We start from the raw sequence: 20,094 nt of genomic DNA, 5'->3' as shown, positions 1-20,094 counted from the left end.
TGGCGTGTGTTGGATGCTTTTCCACAGGAGAATATGCCCTTAGTTTTGTCTGTCAGGCAAAAAGCCTGACTTGCGTTCGGTGAATCACTCTGAGACGGACAATCTTTAACACAAATTTAAAAACAAACATTTAGCCGCGGTCGGGCAGTTGACAGAGGAGATGATAGGGCGTCACATTCGTGCCGAACCTGCGCGCATAAAAAAGAAATTTTAAACTCTGGTTGTCAAATTACCAAATGGGTCTTGAATGCAACACAGCACGCCAAAGCCAATGGCATTGCTGCTGAGTCTGAAAACCAAATTCGGGGATTGCAATGTGAAAGCAAGGTATGCGTGGTAGCTAACCTGCTAGCTGCCCAGTACCGATGCTGTTGCTAACTCGGGTTGTGTATTAAATTACTAAGAGCGCGTACGCTTCCAAAAAATGCCGACTCCAATTGAGTGGGGATGAATGTGGAGAGAAGCTTCTCCGTTGGCCCGGCGGTGCTGTTTTGTCCCGACGGTTTACTGGCCGCCTCCTGCAGCTAACTGGAAGTTTCTCATCCGCCTGAGGAGGAGGAGAAGGAGAAGGAGGAGGTTTGGCTAATTAGCAAGCTGCGCCAGGACAAGGCGGCTTGTCCATGTCTTCCTCTCCACCTACTGCTAAAGGGACATTTTGCAGTTCATGTTTCGCCAGGAAGTCAGTGTGACGTCTTTCATTCCGTCTTGTTCGTATCTGTTCCACCACGACAAAAGGAACATGTCCAGGTATAACATATACAGCCTGTTAGACTGGGTGTACGGCGGGGTGGACCCGAAGTTTGAGGGCAACGGGGGCCCAGAGTGCGCCGCCTTCCTCGCGCCCCAGCAGCGCATCAGCGAAAGTCTGGTGGTCCTGCTCGTCTCCATCGTGGAGATTGGCGTGGCCCTGAAGAAAATAAACATCTCCAAAGAGCTGAAAGTGGTGGGGAAAGAGTGCACAAGGGCGAAGGAGGATAGTCTCGGCAAGAACCTGTTGCTCGTTGCACTGTGCATGACGTTTGGGGTGGAGGTGGGGTTCAAATTCGCCACCAAGACTGTCATCTACTTGCTGAATCCCTGCCACGTGGTGACCATGATTCAGGTAAGGGTGACACTGGGTTGGGGGGGGATTATTACTTTTTATGTGCAAGCGGCAAAGCACAGGTGTACTGTAAATGCTGTCTATGTATCAAATATATAATCAGGCCCCCCTCACCACTCAAAAAGTTTGCCCACCACAGGACTCCAGACTCCAGAATCCTCCATATGTCGCTCCAATACACCGCACACACTTTATTAAGTGCATTTTAAAGTATAAAACGCATAGGTACTCCCCAGTAATGAATGATAATGTCAGCTGATCGATGAACAGATCTTATCCGAGTCAAACGGCATTATTTTGACTTTTGTATCTCAGCTACTACGATATGTTCATGGGCCACTGAACAAAGTGCGAAATCTCAACGCTTAATGAAAAAAAGATGATGGGGAGAGCTGAAATTTAAGATAATTTCTTCCATCGATTAATCTGAAGCTTGCTGTTTTGATTAATGGAGAAATTGGTAATGCCCCATACCAGGGGTGTCCAAAGTGCAGCAGATTCTTTCTTCAAGGGCCCTTGGCACATTCTAAAAATCAGATTTAGCAAAACTTGCCTTAAAAAAACAGTAAAAATTGAAAAATTGCCAATTTACAGGAATAAGGACGATGGAGTGTAAAGTAGTCAGTAAAGTAGAAGAATTTGCATAGGGGGAATAAGTCTCAAGGGCCTTCAGGGTTCAGCACTAAATGTGCTATATAAATAAAGTGGATTGGATTAACATGAGAAACAAAGTAAGGTACAATTTTAAGAAAATTAGTTTGGTTAAAAGTTGTAATATATGTATGTATGTAATATATAATCAAGTCAACATTTTATAAGAATAATCATATTACAAAAAAACTAGTCCTTGTCATGAACTGTAGTCCTTGTCATTAGTTGGCACTCACTGACACCATGATGCTATTTTGAACCCCCCCAGCTTCCTTATGACTTACTGTAACCTCCCCTCTGTTCTGTCGAAATTCTGACCCCACTTCAGGTGGAAAACAAATGAAGTCCTAAGACGTGGTGTGAGGTGTGTGCCAACATGTCCCTGTGCATTTCGCTAGCATGGAAAAGGCTGCTTCTCTAGCCCGCATACTGTACGCCTGTGCCACCGGAATGTTTCTTGTTGACACTTCAGATTGCCTGACCTTCACAGTAGATGACTGCATGCCGCAGGTTCAAGTTGAAGTGACTGCAGACTCATGGTCTTGAACATATAATATGCCAAATACTGTTGCTGGACTGATTGATCGAGATGGGACTGATTTAATAGTGTGCGGTGATTGATGGAATTAGAATGACACTCCTAGCCGTTGGTTAAGCTTTCTTCCAGGACTTCACCGTCTCTTCAGCCCTGCGGTCGTCATTCCCCGCTTGTCGCACCACCTCTGGCTGGTGTTGCAGTGGCACTACTGGACATCACATTGCATTCAGTAACATCTTTCAGTTGTTCATTGACTGTTTACATAACACTTACAGGAATTTCACCCTGTAGAACTAGCATGTTGTTGACTGTGTAAATTTAAATAGTGGTCGGATAAGATAGACCTCTGTAAACAATAACTTAAGAAATCATGACACGTGGAGGAGGGTGGTGGCGTTAACCACAATACCGTGACTCAAATGTCCCAGTCGTACTTGTGTGGCTGGTAGGAGTCTGAGAGAAGGTTAATCTCACCTGGGTGAGAGAGTCCCAAAGTGGCTTGAAGGGTCTTGCCCGATGAAGTGATGCTTCCCATCTGCGTGCACATATTTGACCTTTTCTCCCTCCCGTGTAGGCCCACCCCTGCCAGGGAAGGCATATGGGACCGGTACATTGTGTGTTGGGTGGCGGTTGAGGTCTTCAGCTTCTTGGGCCGTGGAATGTCACTTTTCTGGTGGGGAAGGAGCCTGAGCTCAGGCGAGAGGTTGAGACATTCCCACTAGAGATAGTCGTACCCACCTTGACCCACAGTTTGGGACCATGTTCTACTGTACTCCGGGGTTTGTGTAGGGGAGAGGCTGACAACCTGACCTTTCTCCCCTCCAACCCGTTACTGGTCTAAGTCTTTTTTTGCTTCTATGGAGAAAAGAGCATGTTATGTTGTCACCTGGCTTTGTTCACTATCACTATAAGGGACCACAGTATCAGCATTATCAGTCAATATGTTGGTATCAGCATACAGTATCGGTCAAAGCAATGACACTCAATGTAGTTTATGCTGATTATGCTTAATGCAGTCCTTTTTATGGCACCATTGTAAAAGGTAGCGGATGATTGGTGTTCAGGTACGAGTAAAGCAGTTTCCTTTATGCAGCAAGTTAACATGCATTGTCAGTTAAGGGAAGTGAATTTGTGGCTGGACTAGCCGTCTTGTAATATGTTCTGTTTTTGTTTTGAACCTTTTTATTGTGTGAGTGCAGGTCAAGATGTAGAAACTATAAATACTGAGGTACATATTCCATCTAAGGAGGAACTGTCTGTTTGTATATAATTAAATATTTAGTTAGATGATGTGTGTTGGAATTTTGCTCACATGAAGAGTAACCTATTAAAAACAGCTCATATCAATAAGTCAACATTTGCTGCTGTCGTTCTTGCATGAGGAGGCACAATAGCTGATAATTTACATATGTCAGTGTGTCCTTGGACAAGAACCTCAAAGCATGTTGTTGTGAAATATTGTATCAAAACCGATATGTTGTCTACTGACTTTTGGATTGTGAGTTGCACTGCACCACCAGAAAAAATACCACAACCGCTGATGCGTTTATATTTCAGCTGTAAAACTGAATAGGTAGCCTGGCCTATTGAAGTTAATTGTGTCTCCAAGGCTACGTCTGCAAACGTCATGGGTAGTTTGCTAATGCACACGCTTGTGGCTATAAGGGGGGCTGGATTGTTTACAGGAGCTGCTGGTATTTGTGCACAGTCATGCTGCAGGTGGATGATGGTGGCTGAGATGCAGGCTGAATCCTCTGGAGTCCTGAATATGACTTACAGGTTTTGCACAACCTCAGTGCAATATACGTATGCCCAAGCTGACATAATGATCAAAGACAAACTATTTGTTGATGTGTGTACGTAGTAGGCCTGGGCGATATATCGATAGTTTTAAAAATGTCTAATTTCTTTTAAGCACGATATCGAAAAGAAGAATATTGTTCATATGGATGTAGACTGGATTTCATGCGGAGGTCTCAATTTTCAAGATGACGCCCCCCGAGTGCAAGCTTGTTCTGGCAGCTCCGTGTTTCCTCCTGTTTTTAGTGTTTAATATGCTTTATTTATTACTTCCCTGTTGTTTTTTGTGCCACGCCGACCCCTTAAGCAAGTGTGCAGCTATGGATGTTCATCTTATTACCTTTGTAGCTTGGCGTGTGTGCCATTGTTGACACTTGGGAGCAGCTGTTAGCTTTGAGCATCCCTTTGCTCCGCCGAATGATCGGATATCCCTGTTGATATATGAAGGTGGAGAGACTCCAGAGAGGGAGGGAACAGCAAACAGCAAGAACAGCAAAAAAGACGGTATAAAGGTTGCTGGATAAAGACGGCATCAACCATGTTTGCCGTCGGTCGTCATGGGGAACATGAGATGGAAGCGCTAACGGCGCTAACTCTTCTGCACAGACTACCCTGAGTGCAGCATGATTGCACTGAAGATTGAACATTATATTTAACTTTTTCTATATTTATTTAAAAAAGCGAATGTACTATTTTATTCCAGTGGCTATTTTTCTATATGATTGTTTACATTTTAACAACTTTGTACACATATTTGGCTTTGACTTTTGTCAAAATTCAGTTTATTGAAAAAAAATCGATATATATCGTATATCGATATTCTACCTAAATATATCAAGATATGAGTGTTGGTCCATGTCTCCCAGCCCTAGTACATAGTTTGGTATGGCCTTACTAGTGTTGTGATGATACAGCATCATCACAATTTGGTTCATTTTTGCTAAAGTAAAGGAAAAAATACAAACCAGAAAAATATTTGGCCAATAACTAATATTCTTGAATAAAAATAAATGGGTCTCTTGGTGGACGAGTGGTTCGCATGTTGGCCACACAGTCAGGAGGTCGGGAAGACACAGGTTTGAGTCTCCACTTGGCATCTCTGTGTGGAGTTCCAAAAACATGCTAGGTTAATTGGCCACTCCAAATTGTCCATAGGTATGAATGTGAGTGTGAATGGCTGTTTGTCTATATGTGCCCTGTGATTGGCTGGCCAGCACAGCACAGGGTGTACCCCGCCTCTCGCCCGAAGACAGCTGGGATAGGCTCCAGCCTATCCCTGCGACACTCGTGAGGTAGAAAATGGATGGATGTATCTGGATGTATCTACACTGTATCATCATTGCAAGGTTTATTTTTAGAATGTGAAAGAAGTGCAAGTACAGCAGTAAGAGTTTGGACAGTGTGATTATCTTTTCACTTCCTTATTGTGCAGGATTAATAGTTCCAGCGCTCATTGCTTTGGTTTTTGGGTTCCTGTTTGTGCTCGTCTGATTTCATGTGTCTGTTTACAGAAGTGAAGTGTTTAAAAGTATGTGCACCGCACCTGGCCGTCAGGGCCCGGTTCAACGTAGCTGAGGAGATCCACCCAGCCAGTCGCCTCTGCTTATTACCGGCACAGACGGGCCAGTTTTTGGCGTCTATACTCTTTGAGATATACTTGGTTGCTGAATGCCTCGTCTTTTTGTCCACTTTTAGCCCAACTGTCCTGCACATGACGTTACATCGCTGCATTGTTTTTTCTGACTGCACTTTAGTCAGCCACGGTTTTTGTATTCTGTACGTTTTATGTATTACAGGTGTTAGCAAAAGCCAAAAACTGTCTCCACGCCCTGACTTCTTGGCACTATCGCTAGTCGTGACATAAGTTAGTGCCGGCTTCTACACTTCGCCTTTCATGGCGGTGGTAAGCTTGGTAACGCAGACTACCCAGCTTGTGGCAGCGGCCTGCATGCCCGGGTATACTTTGCCTTTCATGACCGCCTGTATTTAATTACCGAGTAAGTGCATGATGCAAGAAACACTTCCCATCTTTCACTTTTAATGCATATCGCGTGGGAATGCTGTACTGACTCAAAGGCTCCCTACCAAAAAACACATTCATCCCCGTCCACTTCCTGTTGTGTGCGGTGTTGTACATCTGACACACTTTCATTTTCCATGGGACTATCTGAACTGACTGTTTGGCTGTTGTAACATGACTAAAGAGGAAATACCAGCTTTGGGAAATGACTACAATGTCCACATCATCATTCAGCCCTCCCAGTCTTGGTGAAATGATAGAATGGTATAGTTTGGCAGTTAATCCAGTTATTCAGATGAAACAAATATATACACAGGGTCCATTTACTGGCCAGACAAGACACTGACAAGAGATTCCTTGTAAATCTCCCTTGAATTTGCATGACTCAAAAACTTTAATCTGAGGAGCTTCAGCAACGCTGGATTACACTTCTCACTTTGCAATAATATCACAACTTCATGCGCCAGCAGCCCAGCAAGGGATTAATACTAGTTATCACATTATCTCAATCTGGCTTTGCCACACGTCTTTTGGAACAGACAGATTAGCCTCATCTTCCAAAAAACGGCATATTAGTTTTCCATAAAATATGTCAGCAGTGACACATGAATCTTTTAAGGAGTCAATTTCAGAGCGGACGAGCAAACATCTCGACTCAGTCAAGACCTTACACAGAAGCAGTTTGCCGAGTAATTTGCATGAAATCCATTTCCAAGCGTAATCTCTCTGAGGGGGGGGGGGGACAGCAGCAGAGATGGAGTCGCGGAAGGGGCCCAGACTTCAACTGGTGTCGTGTGCTGAAGTGTGTTGCCTTTCCTCCTTGGAAGAGCTGTGCTTTTAACTGATGAAACAAATATAGCCTCTTTCACTCCGTAACCGTAGAGCCAGAAGAGATGGCACCTGCAGAGATCTTCTATTCCATGTCTATGAAATTGTTAGTGGTAGGTGAAATGGAAATTCCATGGTTGGAATTGTTCCATTATTGAGGTATGATGATGATCAAATCGAGGTTGGATCAAGTTTTCCGGATTGGTGATTTAATCCTGGATTTTGGGGTGAAAAGACCTGACAGGAACCGTGACTTTTTCATTGCGGATCATTGGGTCAAGACCCAACCACGGTTAGCCTATGGTGTTTCATTTGACATGGTTACTGCTCATTTATGTAGTAATACTAACTTGTACATTCTAACTATAATTTCAGTTAATTTAGCCACTTTTATGCTTGAAAATGTATACTTTTGACCAACAATAAGCAAACCAGGAAACTGACATCATTTTTAGGGGATGCGCCATGATAGCGTGGAAGCGGTGAGGGAAGACTGATGGAGAGGCTCTGATATGAAGTGTAATTGCATCCTGTGCAATGATTGGTGGCGGAAGTCATTAATATATGAATGATCGTCATTTCTGCTACACAGATAATATTGGGGTCACTAATAATATAATATATATAATAAAAAGTACAGGCACTGTGGAAATCCGATAACTGAATGTTACCTTTTGGTGTCCACCGCCATCGCGAGCATTGAATTTGTCTGCCAGGGCTTTGAAGCTAACTTGAAATACTCTTTTCTTTCTCCATTTCCCATTAATATTGGTTCCAACAGTCTACAGAGTTACCGTGCTTCAATCTAACTACGGTGGGGGCCGAGGGTCAAACAGGAGGAGCGCACGTTAATCGCGCGTCAAAAAAAATTGCCGCTGTTTAAAGGAAACGTCCGTGTCATTCACGTGTTAAGTTTGACAGCCCTATTTTTGCTATTTACAAATCCTGTCCAATCGTCAAAACTGCTAGGTTTTATGTTCCATGAACTTATCGTTGTACATATTTTTCGACAGGGTCATGGTATCCATGACTGCATTCACGCAGACTCTCCAATAGATAATTAGCTAATTGGTCGCATGGCGATGTCAATGCCTTGTTGCCATAGTCAACCACAAAGCAGCTATCATTTATTGAATTCTTTTTTTTAAATGGCGCTATACTGAGGGAGCAATATTGGAATCATGATATAGTTGCTTAACCATAAAAGTCTCCATCCATCCATCCGGCTCTTGTTTTATTATCTAGTAAAGTGCATGTCGTGTTTAGCATCTGTTCCATCATCCTGTGCTCGATGTAATCAAAATGATTCCTGGTGTTTCTGTTTTCCACAGATCTTCCTGCTGGCCTGCCCGCCTGGTAAAACTGCAATGGTTGTGTTCAGGTGAGCTCCCATGTCTTGACTGTTACACGCAGCGGCCACAGCATTAGGTACACCTAAATCCAGGTCCCCGTCAAAGATAACGACTTGTTTGAAGAAACATCACTTTGGCATGACCTTTATTGTGATACTAAAATTTTTGAATTGTTCCCGACTACTACGGTTGGCAAGACGAGCATCAACACCGCCCACTACCGTTCAGAAAGCATCTGCATGACTAGACTCTACTGCTGGTGTTTCTGTCAGCTCGGCAGGGTGCAAGTGTCACACCTCACCCACTGCACCGTTTCACCAGAAATGTGTCAGCACTCGCTGATCCCCTGCTGCAAGACTAAAACCCAAATGTGTTTTTTTAGTACATGTGCAAATGATGAAACGTGAAAGACCTGATATGAGAGCAAAGGTTGGTCTGGCCTCTGCCCTGAACTGTCATGTGGTTACGCAATCCTGTCCTTACTTTTAGTGGTTTAACGAGGAGGTAACAATAAGTAATGTGCAACCTAAACGCCTCCTCCTCTGGCATGGAGATCCACAACAAGCAGCTTTGTCCTCTTTCGCGGTTAATTGGAGCCAGACCCTACCGTGATAAATGAAAGTAAGAGTATTAAGTTAGAGTATCGAGTACAGTACTTCCTGCGGTGGCTATTGTCTCATCAGTGTAACACTACTGCCACCTAGTGGTCATATCACATCTTGAATGAGTCTTCTGAATGCCTTACATTTTCTATTTCGGTTCATTTAGCCATTTTTAGGCTTGAAGATGTTTGATTTAGGCTAATAATGTCAAATTTGCTTAGATGTGCATATTTTTCAGCTAATATGCCAAAATATGAAAAGCCAAGGAGCTTGTGAAATTTCAACCACAAAGTGGCGAGGGATGACATGAAGGGACATCGGTTTTCAAACGCCATGGTTTCCCTTGGTTATCACACATTATTGTACATACTAACTTTGGCACGTTTGGATCTTGTGGTAGGAATAAAGATGTGAACGGACGAGACCAGCCTTGCATGCTTATTCAACCGTCCTGGATCTCACACACATCCAATGCAAAATCTTGCGATGTGTAGTTTACACGATACTATGGCATCCTGTAAGGCTCATTCATTTGACAAACTGAAACAAGAATGTTACACAACCATTTGATTCCAAAACCACTTGACTTTGCTTGTTCTTTAGCGATACTAATTTTTTAAAAAAAAGGCATGTCCACACGGCATCTTCTCAGGGGATTACATCACAAGCAGTAGTAGGCCAGGACGGCACTTAATTTAGTGGCGCAATGAAAACCAGGATATTTTTAGTCAGATTCTGCAAATAAATACGTACATGAAAACATTAGCTCATCTGAAATCTGAATAAATAATAAAGATGAAAGTTGAATTGTTCATCTTTGCCACAGAGGAGCAACAGCGAATCAGGAGGTTAGCTTAGTGTCAGCTGACATCTACCAAGTGACGTTCAGACGTAGCTACCACGTGCAATCGACCGACTGACACAATGGGCACTTCTGCCCCACACAAACACACCATCTCCCACAGCTTTACAGCCGCTGGTTTGGCCTAATTATTGGCTATAAGAAGAAATGACAAATTATCATGACTCCATCGATTGATGCTGATCATTCTGTACGTGTGAGCAACTGCCTGGCTGCTTAAAAAAAAAAAAAACAATTGAAAATTGATGGTGTCAATTTTTCACTGTGGAAAATGTTCCATGAGCCCGGCTAGCTTCCATGTTTTGCTTTGAGGTCTTGTTGGCATCAAAGCATCGAGTTAACTAATGTTGGCCTGAGGATATCAGATGATGTTGAATGTGTGTGTTTCCCAGACTGCAGGTCCACATGTTGAATGGTGCTCTGCTGGCGTTAATGTTCCCCGTGGTCAACACCAGACTGGTAAGTACCGAGTATGAGCTACACAAGGATCAGTGTGTCATTTGGTCATTGAGTGTTGAATGGGACTCATTTGGCGGCGTATCGTTCTACACCTGCAATGTGTTCATAGAATGGAACAGTCCGTATTTTTTTTTTAAGAAACTGGCCGTCATTCAAAACAAAACATTAACATTTCTGATAAATATTCCCTTAAGACAAGGGTTGCCAAACATTTTTTTTTTTTGCAGCACCCTTTTTGAGATGAAATTATTTTAGGGCCCCTGTGAAGTCCAAGAAGGACTCAAACAAATTAGGATGAAACCAACTGTCCCAATCAAATATCATGACATTACTACTCTCAGGAGAACCCAGTATAGGGCAGGAGTAGCCGCCTGGCGTGGCCCAGCATGGTGCACTGTAGTCGGGCACACGCTCCAAGCAGCTGGTGTGGCACCACAGAGGTCTCTGGCAAATCTTGCGCCCTTTTCTTTCGCCGAGCATTAGGTCCAAGGTCCTTGCTCTTAAAGTCAATGTTTGTGTACACATGAGATGAGGGGCCGTTACAACAAGCTGTTAACGTTACAGGCAGGAGGAAGAAAGGAGCGCTTGATTTGCTTACCCACACAGTACGGGTAATCTTGCCTCATTAGAGCACTTTTGAACTGAATGGGCTGGACGCCGGAAGAAAGCCATTTCTACGCAAATACCATAAAATAGCCCGCTTACAATATGCCAAACAAGAGACAAGCCTCAAAACCTTTGGAACAAAGTCATTTTGAGTGATGAGACCAAAATTGAACTTTTTGGCCACAACCATAAACGTTACATTAGGAGTGGAGTCAAAAAGGCCTATGATGAGAGGTACACTATTCCTACTGTGAAATACGGAGGTGGATCACTGATGTTCTGGAGATGTGTGAGCTACAAAGGCACAGGTCAAAATTAATGGAAGGATGAATGCAGCATGTTATCAGAAAATACTGGAAGAAAATCTACACTCATCAGCCCAGAAGCTGCGCATGGGACATTCTTGGATGTTCCAACGTGACAATGATCCAAAACACAAGGTCAAATCAACTTGCCTTTGGCTACAGCAGAAGAAAGTCAAGGTTTTTAACCGGCCATCTCCGTCTACTGACCTCCTTATCATTGAGCCACTCTGGGGAGATCTCAAACGTGCAAGACAGCCCGAGATTTCCAGGACCCGGAGGCTTTTTGCCAAGAAGAATGGGCAGTTTTACAATCCGAGAAAATAAATGCCCTAAAAAATATTTTTCAATAAATGTCTTCACACAACCACAACCAACATGAGTGACGGAAAGGTTTTTGTTTTATCATTCATATTCATACCTTCCGAGAAGGTGCCCTGTGATTGGCTGGCGACCAGTCCAGGGTGTACCCCGCCTCTCGCCCGAAGACAGCTGGGATAGGCTCCAGCACCCACCGCGACCCTCGTGAGGATAAGCGGTAGAAAATGAATGAATGAATGAATTTTCTGAGAAAAGGCCAAAAAATCTTAAATTCTGCAGGGGGGGTAATCTTTTGGGCACACCTGTGTGTGTGTGTGTGTGTGTGTGTATATATACACACACACATTGAAGACCAAAAGAGTTGTTGATTAATTGGATCGTGGATTAACCATGGATTAATGGTTGCAGCTCAGGTATTTAGAGAGTAAATTATTTTAGCAGCATAATTTAGTTTCCACTAAAGTTTCCACTAGTTTCCTGAATAAAGAGCAACAAAACATGTCAACGGACACATTGTCGCGTAGATGGAAAAATAGTTGAAATAACATTCTCTTTCGGGTAAACATCTTGAGCAAGGCCGAGCAGTGTGCCGACGCTTTAGTGGGCAGCTGCATCATGACCTGGATGAGACAAACACAACCGTGTCTTGATGATGTCTCCTCCCTTTGTGTTGCGTCCCCAGCTGCCCTTTGAGAAAGAGGTCTACTACATCCAGCACTCCATGCTCTACCTGGTGCCGCTTTACCTTTTCAGGAAAGGAGGTAAGGTGCTGATCCTCTCCGCTGACGTCAATGCTTGCCTCGCCCTCTTTGTGTCCTTGTATGTGGGTTCCTCTGACCTGGTCCCATCCTACGTAGATAGAAGACATCATTCAATAGTCCACGTGTCCAGTAGTTATAGCGACTGGAGGTTCCCCTCGGCCACTTTTATTTTCCTGTAATTAACCTGTAGGGAGGCTCAAGCAACATGAAGGTCTGGCCGTATCGAGCGAGAACTTAATTGAGCGCCATCCTAATAGCAGCCCTTTGTGTCACCTAATTGCAAGACAGACGTGATATTGGGAACTTTCACAATCAGGGAACACAAGCAAACTATTCACTCAATTGTTCGGTCCAAGTCTTTAGAAGTTGGCTGGCTTCAGTGTTAATTACACCATAGTGTTTTTTTGTTGTTGTTGTTTTGCCCACATCCTGTCCAGATTGGGGCCCTAGGAAAAATAACACTAACAAAAACTAGGAGCCACGCCTCTGCCTTAAAGAGGAAAACTGCACTTTTTTATTTTGGCCATCATTAAATCCTTAGGTGAGATATGAGCACACATCTCTTTTCTGTGTGTTGTAAAGATATAACAGCTACAAAGAGGCAACTAAGAATGCACCTAGTGGGACACACCTATTCCTCCTGAAAAGCTCGCTATTAAAACACTTCCAAAAAGCTCCAACAAGGTCTTATGGTTTTATATCCATGCTGTGAGCGTGTAGTATCGGGTACATTCATGTCATACTTCCTTCCTGGGTGCATAGATTTCAATAGAAACACAGAAAGGAACGCTGCACCTTGTGTTAACTTTTCCAAACTCAAAAACAAAAACAGCAGCTCCAGTATGTAGCGTTACCCTTCAGTAGGGGACTGGGGCATTGTGAGCAAGTGTGTGTGTGGTAAAGCTAGTAGCTAGCCCGTGTGGTGTGGCGAGGTGTCACTACGCCAGTAACGTAGTTCTTTGGTGTAACAATATTACTACTAATAACAATCTCACCACTATAACTCTGTTAATATGCAGGTCACATAATGTAAATGGAGCATTGTTTCCGCTTTTTGGAGGTTTTTTCCCAAAAGGCTTTATAGGTGGAATAGGTGTACCCCACTCACAGAAGAGACGTGAGATGTTTGTCTCACGTAAGAATTGTGTTTTCCTTTAAAAGGCAGCAGCTGTACGATTATACCATCTGACTTCTGCCATTTTATCTTCTTAATCTGCTGCTTGCTGTCAATCATTATGGCAACAAACTTTTTTTTTTTTATACTCCTGCCTCAGGCTGACTTGGTGCTCGGTGCCTCACGGCAGTGAAGCACATTCTTGCCGCAAAACAAGAGCACATGCTCTACTTGCATGGAGCAGCAGCACGTGAAACGGAAGGAAAAAAGGCACACTCGATCATAGCCACAGCTGTCCCCTAATATTTGAGTTCCCTAATGTAGCTAGACGAGACGTGCAGCAGCAGTACCAAAGCCGCTCTCAGGTGTCTCATTGTTTAACAGTACTTGGAACAGCAGCCGGGTGGGGGTTTGTGAAGGGGGGGGGGGGGGGACGTGTATTTGATAGTTTCCTCCCCCTCTTATAAGCCAGTAAGAGCAAACAGGAAACGCCCGTTGGACACCACATCCTCTTGCAGCAACTACAACTACGTGTTGAAAAGCTCCTCCTAAATGTGCTGTACATAAACATGCCCTGACAGACCAAATACTCCTCTTTTTTATTCTAAAAAAACTAACAATGTGTTTATTGGTGGGTTTCTCTTGGTAGGTGTGTACAAACCTGAGCCCCTGGGGGACATGTGGTGGGCACTGCTCTCCACCGGCATCCTCTTCCTGTATCACTTTGTCTTCTTGCAAGTTCTTGGCCTGGTAAGACAGAGACCCCTGCTGGCCGGCCGTGGTATTTCATGACATTCTTCTGTTTTACAGTAAATGTAGTTTCATTCTCGACATTGGTCTTTTACTGTTCTATCCCAAACTTTGGGGGTTTGAGTTGAGTTACTGTAGAATGTATTGTCTTAAATCACCTCCTCCATATGCTTTATACAGTCTGTATTTTCATATGGGCTATGTGTCAAAGAAAGGCTGATAAATACTAGAAATACTATAATGTAATCCCTCACCATTTCACAGCTTCTCTATCACGTTTTTTCAATAATATATGAATAAAACATGCTGTTTCATGGTTGAATATGGCCTGTTAGTCACTAATAAGCACATTTTTGGCTTAAACGAAGCTTAGCTCATGACTAAATGCAGTAAAGTACAAATAAGGCATTCAGAAGACAATTCCAAGGCATTGTGATACTGTATGTAGTATTCTACACTGGTCACTAGGTGTCAGTAATGTGACATTAATGGGGAAAAAAACACAGAAAAAACTCTCCCAGTACAAACATGTGATGTGTCTATGACTTATTTTCTCTTGTGTCAGCTATATTAGGTAAAACGAGTGTGACCTAATATAGGGGTGTTATTTCACATCTAGAGGGTTCTAACGTTAAAACGCATACTTAGTTAATAAACAGGGTTTCTATGCTCCAATTATGGAAATATTTAATTTATAAATAGGTAATGCTACTTTGCGGAACAGACAGGTATAGAATCAATTATTGCTGATTAATCAAGATTTACAACCTTGATCTATATTCATAAAAAAAGTTAAGTGACCATTATGTAAGCAGGATGTGAACATTTCTTGCTGAGAAATGGCGAAAGATGCCAGGATTAAAATTAAGCTCTGCTTCTTCCTACTCCTTTTCAGACATATTGAATTGTATCATGACTTGAAATAGCATGTATTATTTAGAGCTAAAGTGTGACAAAAAGCTACAATAGCACAATAAAAGGTGGTGGAGAACTTTCCAGCAATGGTGCAGTTAGCGCTCTACGGCTACTTGTTAGCATCCCCTCTCTGTCTGCCCCCCCCCCCCCCCCCCCCCCAGGCGACGGAGGTGAACCTCAACAACATGCTGTGCCCGGCCGTGTCCGATCCCTTTTACGGGCCCTGGTACCGCGTGTGGGCGGCGGGCCACCAGACCCTCCTGACGCTGGTCCACGGGAAGGTTCTGACTCTACTCTCGCAGCACACGGGCCCCGCGTGCCGATACCTGCTGGATACACTCCGACTGCGCAGCAAGAAAATGGACTGAAGGGCTCGCGCGGACCGGCCTTTCACTCTCAATGCCTTTTTTTATGTTGCTTTTATGTGCCGTCTTTTTACCATGGCTTTTATTTCAGTGAGTACGCCTCGTGATCCCCATGTGTTGTTTTTAGTAATGGCTTCCATGCACCACTTGCATGCATGCACGTGTGGAAGCACTTTAAGACTGGTTATCTGCAGGAAATCATTTTTTATGCTGCCTTTTTTTTCTATGAATAGTATACAAAAAAATAGGAGTTGCCCACAGTCCTCGACTGATCTGCTGTTGTCACTTTTTTTTTTTTAGGTGGTGACTGCAAGATTGTACACTACTCATAAAACATTTGGGACAGGTTGTGCATAAAGTGCATCAGAGATATTTTAGATGCAAACCAATATAATATGATTTATTTGCTGATATCGGATCAGGAGACCGGTGTTTTGTTTTATCACAAAAGGTCCTTGTTTTCAGCCTGTTAGCATGCTAATATACTGTATGTACACGGAGACCAAAGTCAGCCCTGTCGTCCGTCTATATCATCATCAGCGGTAGACTTGGTTCTTTACTGACAGTTACGTCACTGCACCTTTTTATAGTTCTACATGCATACACACTTCTAAATGCATAAAAATGAAGAGTGAAAAAGATGAATGAACATTCAAGGTTGCTTTTACCTTTTGTGGAAGATGATGTTACTGTTGCAAAAGATGCAATGTGGCAGCAAGACAGACACGGATCCCACCTTCCTGTTTTGCTGTGAGTTGTTTCTCCAATTCAATCGTGTCCTCACCTTCTTTGGCTCCTTTTTGGATTATAGCCTATAATAATAATAATAAAAGCAGAGACCTGAGGAGAGAAAAAAGACAAAACTAAAGGCAAAACAGGAAGTTGGTTCTTTGTCAACAATTAAGTAAAAGTGACTATAAATGTTTAATCGATCCCTTTCATTCCTCAGTTATGTGTATTTACAATATTTTTTTTTGCAAGGAAAACTATAAAAATGTTCATATTTTTGGCTTTCTGGAATGGATTAGTTGGATTTATAGTCCATCATTGCTCCCTCGCTATATCACGTTTTTCAGAAATGATTTAATAAATCAGCATTGTTTGCTGGTAGACTATGGTCTATTAGTCAAAATACAGTAGATTGAAATACAAGTGGTATGTAGTAGTCCGGTCACTAGGCGGCAGTAATAACAAAACATTGAAGGCAGCCATGGCATTTTCGACATGGTAGTGTGGGGAAAGAAATACTGGCTAGTTATTGGCTTCTTGGGTTTAAAAGAAATACATTTGAGGCGAGCTTGCAGTCTGGAGTCCCTGCAGCAAAACTGTTGTAAACAATGAATAATAATAATGAGTGTAAAGGAGGCGAAAGGGCTCTAATGTTGAAAAAGCACTTTGATAGTCCAACTGGTTTTCTCTGCTCTCACTATGAAAATATACCGTTTATTAACATTGAATCCTTTTGGTCTGGAACTAATGAACCGCTATGAACAAGGGACAACTGTGTGTTTTCTGATGGGAAAAATGGATTTGATTAGAGTAGGTTTTGGTTCGATGCTATCCAGGGTTCCATGGTATCTCTGCCTTTTTGTGAGTAGTGTATGTTTAGGAGTGTAACTGTCTTAACTTTGTTTTGACTTTTTTTTTTTGCTGTCCATTGTAAATGTGAATTTGGTTAAAGTTGGAGGTGTGCTGTCCAAAATCAGCGTGTCTGATAGAAATGTGGGATTCTATTATTTTTATTATACACGCGCACACACACAGAAGGGAAAAAAACATTTGTTCCTGCCTCAGCTTCCAGCCATTCATTTCATTCCAGTAGTGAGGGTCTGGGGGATGCTAAGCGTGTATTACTGCAATCTGTTCTCACAAAAATGTAGTACAAAAAGTGTACCCCCCCTCCATGTTATTTTTGTACGAGCACCTACTATTTTCTTGTGCAAACAGGGTCGCCCTGGAGCTGAATGAAGATCACACTGGGACAAAGACGTGTAATATTTGGACAGTGTTTGCCAGTAGAGGAGAGCTGCATTCATTATAAAACTTGAACTTGTTGATAATCACAAAAAAAGTCACTCTGCAGCCACAAACCCCGACCCCGTTCTTAGCATGAGGTCACTTTGGGTCATTTATTGGCTGCATCTTAGAAACAAAGTGTTCCTATATTCCAAATGTTGGTCTTGTTACATGGGTGGGGTTGTCATTGTAGCATATTATACATATAGTACATACTGTATTCAACGTAAAAGGATGCTTTTTCTACTCTCAAGGGATTATATGTAGGTTAATTAAAGTTATTTCTGTTCACCCGAGCTCTGCTGCTGTTCCTTTCTGCCTTTTCTGCACAAAGGGAATTGACACTAAAAGAATTCATTGTTTCTCGTAATATTCACAGTTAAGCTCAAGATTGTGAATTCAGTGTTTATTTTTGTGTCTTTAAATGCACTTTATCTCTGTATGTCCTGGTTGTAATTCCATTTCGACTTCCCCGTATTGAGGTTTCATTGCTGCCAGTCTGGAACTCAAGTCAGTTTTCAAAACAAACTTGAATTTCACTGCAAAACATTTATGGGATGAGGCAGCCATGATCGTTTGTGACAAGATGAACTAAAGTTAAACTAAGCAGTTATTCATTACCACGGAAAGGGGGGGGGGGGGGGGTTGAATATGTCGATTAGAGATTTAGCTTTGTTGTGGCGTTGAGAGGCGCTGCGTGGGATTACTGACCCACAACTACAGGGACAAACATCCATCCATTTTACTGGGACTTAATGTGCACTTGACATGAATAGTCTTACCTTTTACACCAGTGACGTTGAAGCAGGACCTGTAGCTCCATTTGGGGGGGGGGGGGGGGGGACACTTTTAACGCTGCGTTCCACTTGAACCGCGGACATCTACACTTAGACGCTTCATTGAGTGGGCTGGCCGGTTGCTTTGACACGTAAGTGTCCGCCATATTGGATTCGGTAGCACTACCAGCGAAACTAATGCAAGGAAATGGACCAAACTTCATAGAGCGCCTTTCCACAACGTGACTTAATGGCTTTTGTTAACTCGTTTTTTTTTTAAGAAATATAGACATCAAAAAATAAAAACGCCTCACTGAGCAGGTTGGCCCGTTGCTTTGATACAGAGACGTGTCCACCATAATGGATGTGTCAGATATGCCCGGGAAACTTCAAACACGGAAGTAAACAGAACGTCATAAAGCCTTTCAACAAAAATGGTTCCCTTGATACGTCAGCGTGCCCGAGATACTCAAGGAAATGGATAGAACCTCATAACACGACATCCTGCCAAGTTACTTTGCCTTTTATCCACCCATTAAAGTCAAGACAAGTTTATTTATAGAGCACCATTCATACACAGGGTAATTCATGATGCTTTATGGTAAACATGGTAAACGCTGAGGATTTTGGCAGCATAAAGCTGAAATGCAGCCTCACCTTGTTTAGTCCTGACTCTGGGCGGACGCAGGAGACTACTACCGGTGTTCCTCAGGGCCTGAGATGGTTTATATGGCGCTAACACATCAGAGATGTACTTTAGCACAAGACCAAAGAAAGACTTGTACACAAGCAGTTCTGTTTTTAAATTCTCTGAGCGACAGGAAGCCTGTGCAGACCTGAGCGCTCATATTTTCTGGTTTTAGTCGGGACTCGAGCAGCAGCATTCTGGATGCACTGCAGCTGTTCCACAGCTCGTTTGGCAATGTTTTTAAGAGGTAAAAAGCTGATGTTATTGATTTAATGTGGTCCATTACTGCCCCTATATTTGTAAATGTGATGTTTTAGAGAAATAGTCTCAGGTGACTGATAATTGCAGCTGTGTATGAGCTGGCCTAAAGGGAGCATGTGCTGATGGAACAAAAGCGGCTCCAGGATTGACCCCTGGGGAACCCCACAGGTCATAGCCATTTGGTCTGAGACAGTTACCCATTCAAAGTACTTCCTGTCCTCCATTTTTGAGCAGATTTCTAACCTCTGTAATAAAAACATGGTCAATCGTGTGAAAGTCTAGCAGAACTATAAGTCCTGTCCAGCTGCCCGTTACATCTGACATGGCGGCGACGTGGCGTACGCTTCAGCAGTCTATGTGGCTTGCCCTTGTGCAGCTTAAAGGAGAATGGGATGCTCTCGAACGAACCGAATCCTTTCAACGGCTCCACACGTACACGGGAACCAATACGCTGAACATAAGAACTGCAATAATTCGTTCTGGGCGTCACTTAACGCCCTGCAACCACGGTGATTGCGTGAGTGGGTGAATGTGCTGAAAGAAAGCAACACAGTTTGAGTTGATGTTTTTTATTGAATAAATGATTTGAAAAGGTAATAACAATGTTTAAAACTACATTATCTTCACATCCATTGCTTACATACTCAAGATAACCCATCTATATATATATCTTTTTATATCTTTTCACCCCCACCCCAACTCATTTGCATTTTTTTTTATTTTCTGTCTGTATTTTGTGTATATTTAACTTTTATTTTCCTGTTGGGGTCTTACATGTTGACAAAAATGTCAGTTTCAAGTCTTGTCACACTAACAGCAATTCAAGGAGTAGGAGAAAGGTTCTAGATCTACAGGGGTGGGATTTTTGCTTTCCCAGTTCATGTTTTTCCATCAACATTTTCAAGTTACTAAAGCAGAGTCAAACAAGAGTCCAAAATGACAAGAAAATGAACGTTGGTATGAGGAGTTACACCAGGCAACCCTCCCAGCCCATCAGGCCACTGC

The 20,094-nt window shown here is 42.9% G+C and overlaps 1 protein-coding gene and 1 long non-coding RNA gene across 4 annotated transcripts; one reads left to right on the top strand and one right to left on the bottom strand.

Annotated features, from left to right (window-relative positions):
* The first annotated feature begins 292 nt into the window (after positions 1-292).
* On the top strand, positions 293-17,660 carry tmem164 (transmembrane protein 164). Its single transcript, XM_058077232.2, has 6 exons — positions 293-1,102; positions 8,271-8,320; positions 10,148-10,214; positions 12,126-12,204; positions 13,968-14,068; positions 15,145-17,660. The coding sequence occupies exons 1-6, from the start codon at positions 665-667 to the stop codon at positions 15,349-15,351; spliced, it is 942 nt and encodes a 313-aa protein (XP_057933215.1). The 5' UTR covers positions 293-664; the 3' UTR covers positions 15,352-17,660.
* Positions 1,740-16,214, bottom strand: LOC131132050 (uncharacterized). Of its 3 annotated transcripts, none has more exons than XR_013627719.1 (4): positions 16,017-16,214; positions 13,980-14,065; positions 12,189-12,292; positions 1,740-2,499 (listed from the first exon to the last, which is right to left on the bottom strand). It is a non-coding gene; the product is annotated as an uncharacterized LOC131132050 (long non-coding RNA). The 3 variants fall into 3 exon arrangements; XR_013627720.1 differs by having other exon boundaries at positions 1,740-2,496; XR_013627718.1 differs by lacking the exon at positions 1,740-2,499 and adding an exon at positions 3,046-3,146.
* Positions 17,661-20,094: the final 2,434 nt, after the last annotated feature.

This window comes from Doryrhamphus excisus, linkage group LG1 (assembly GCF_037039965.1).
Source record: "Doryrhamphus excisus strain RoL-2023G ecotype Guam linkage group LG1, RoL_Dexc_Guam_v1.1, whole genome shotgun sequence".
NCBI classification, from domain to species: Eukaryota; Metazoa; Chordata; class Actinopteri; order Syngnathiformes; family Syngnathidae; genus Doryrhamphus; species Doryrhamphus excisus.
This window is presented reverse-complemented; position numbering and strand designations above follow the sequence as displayed.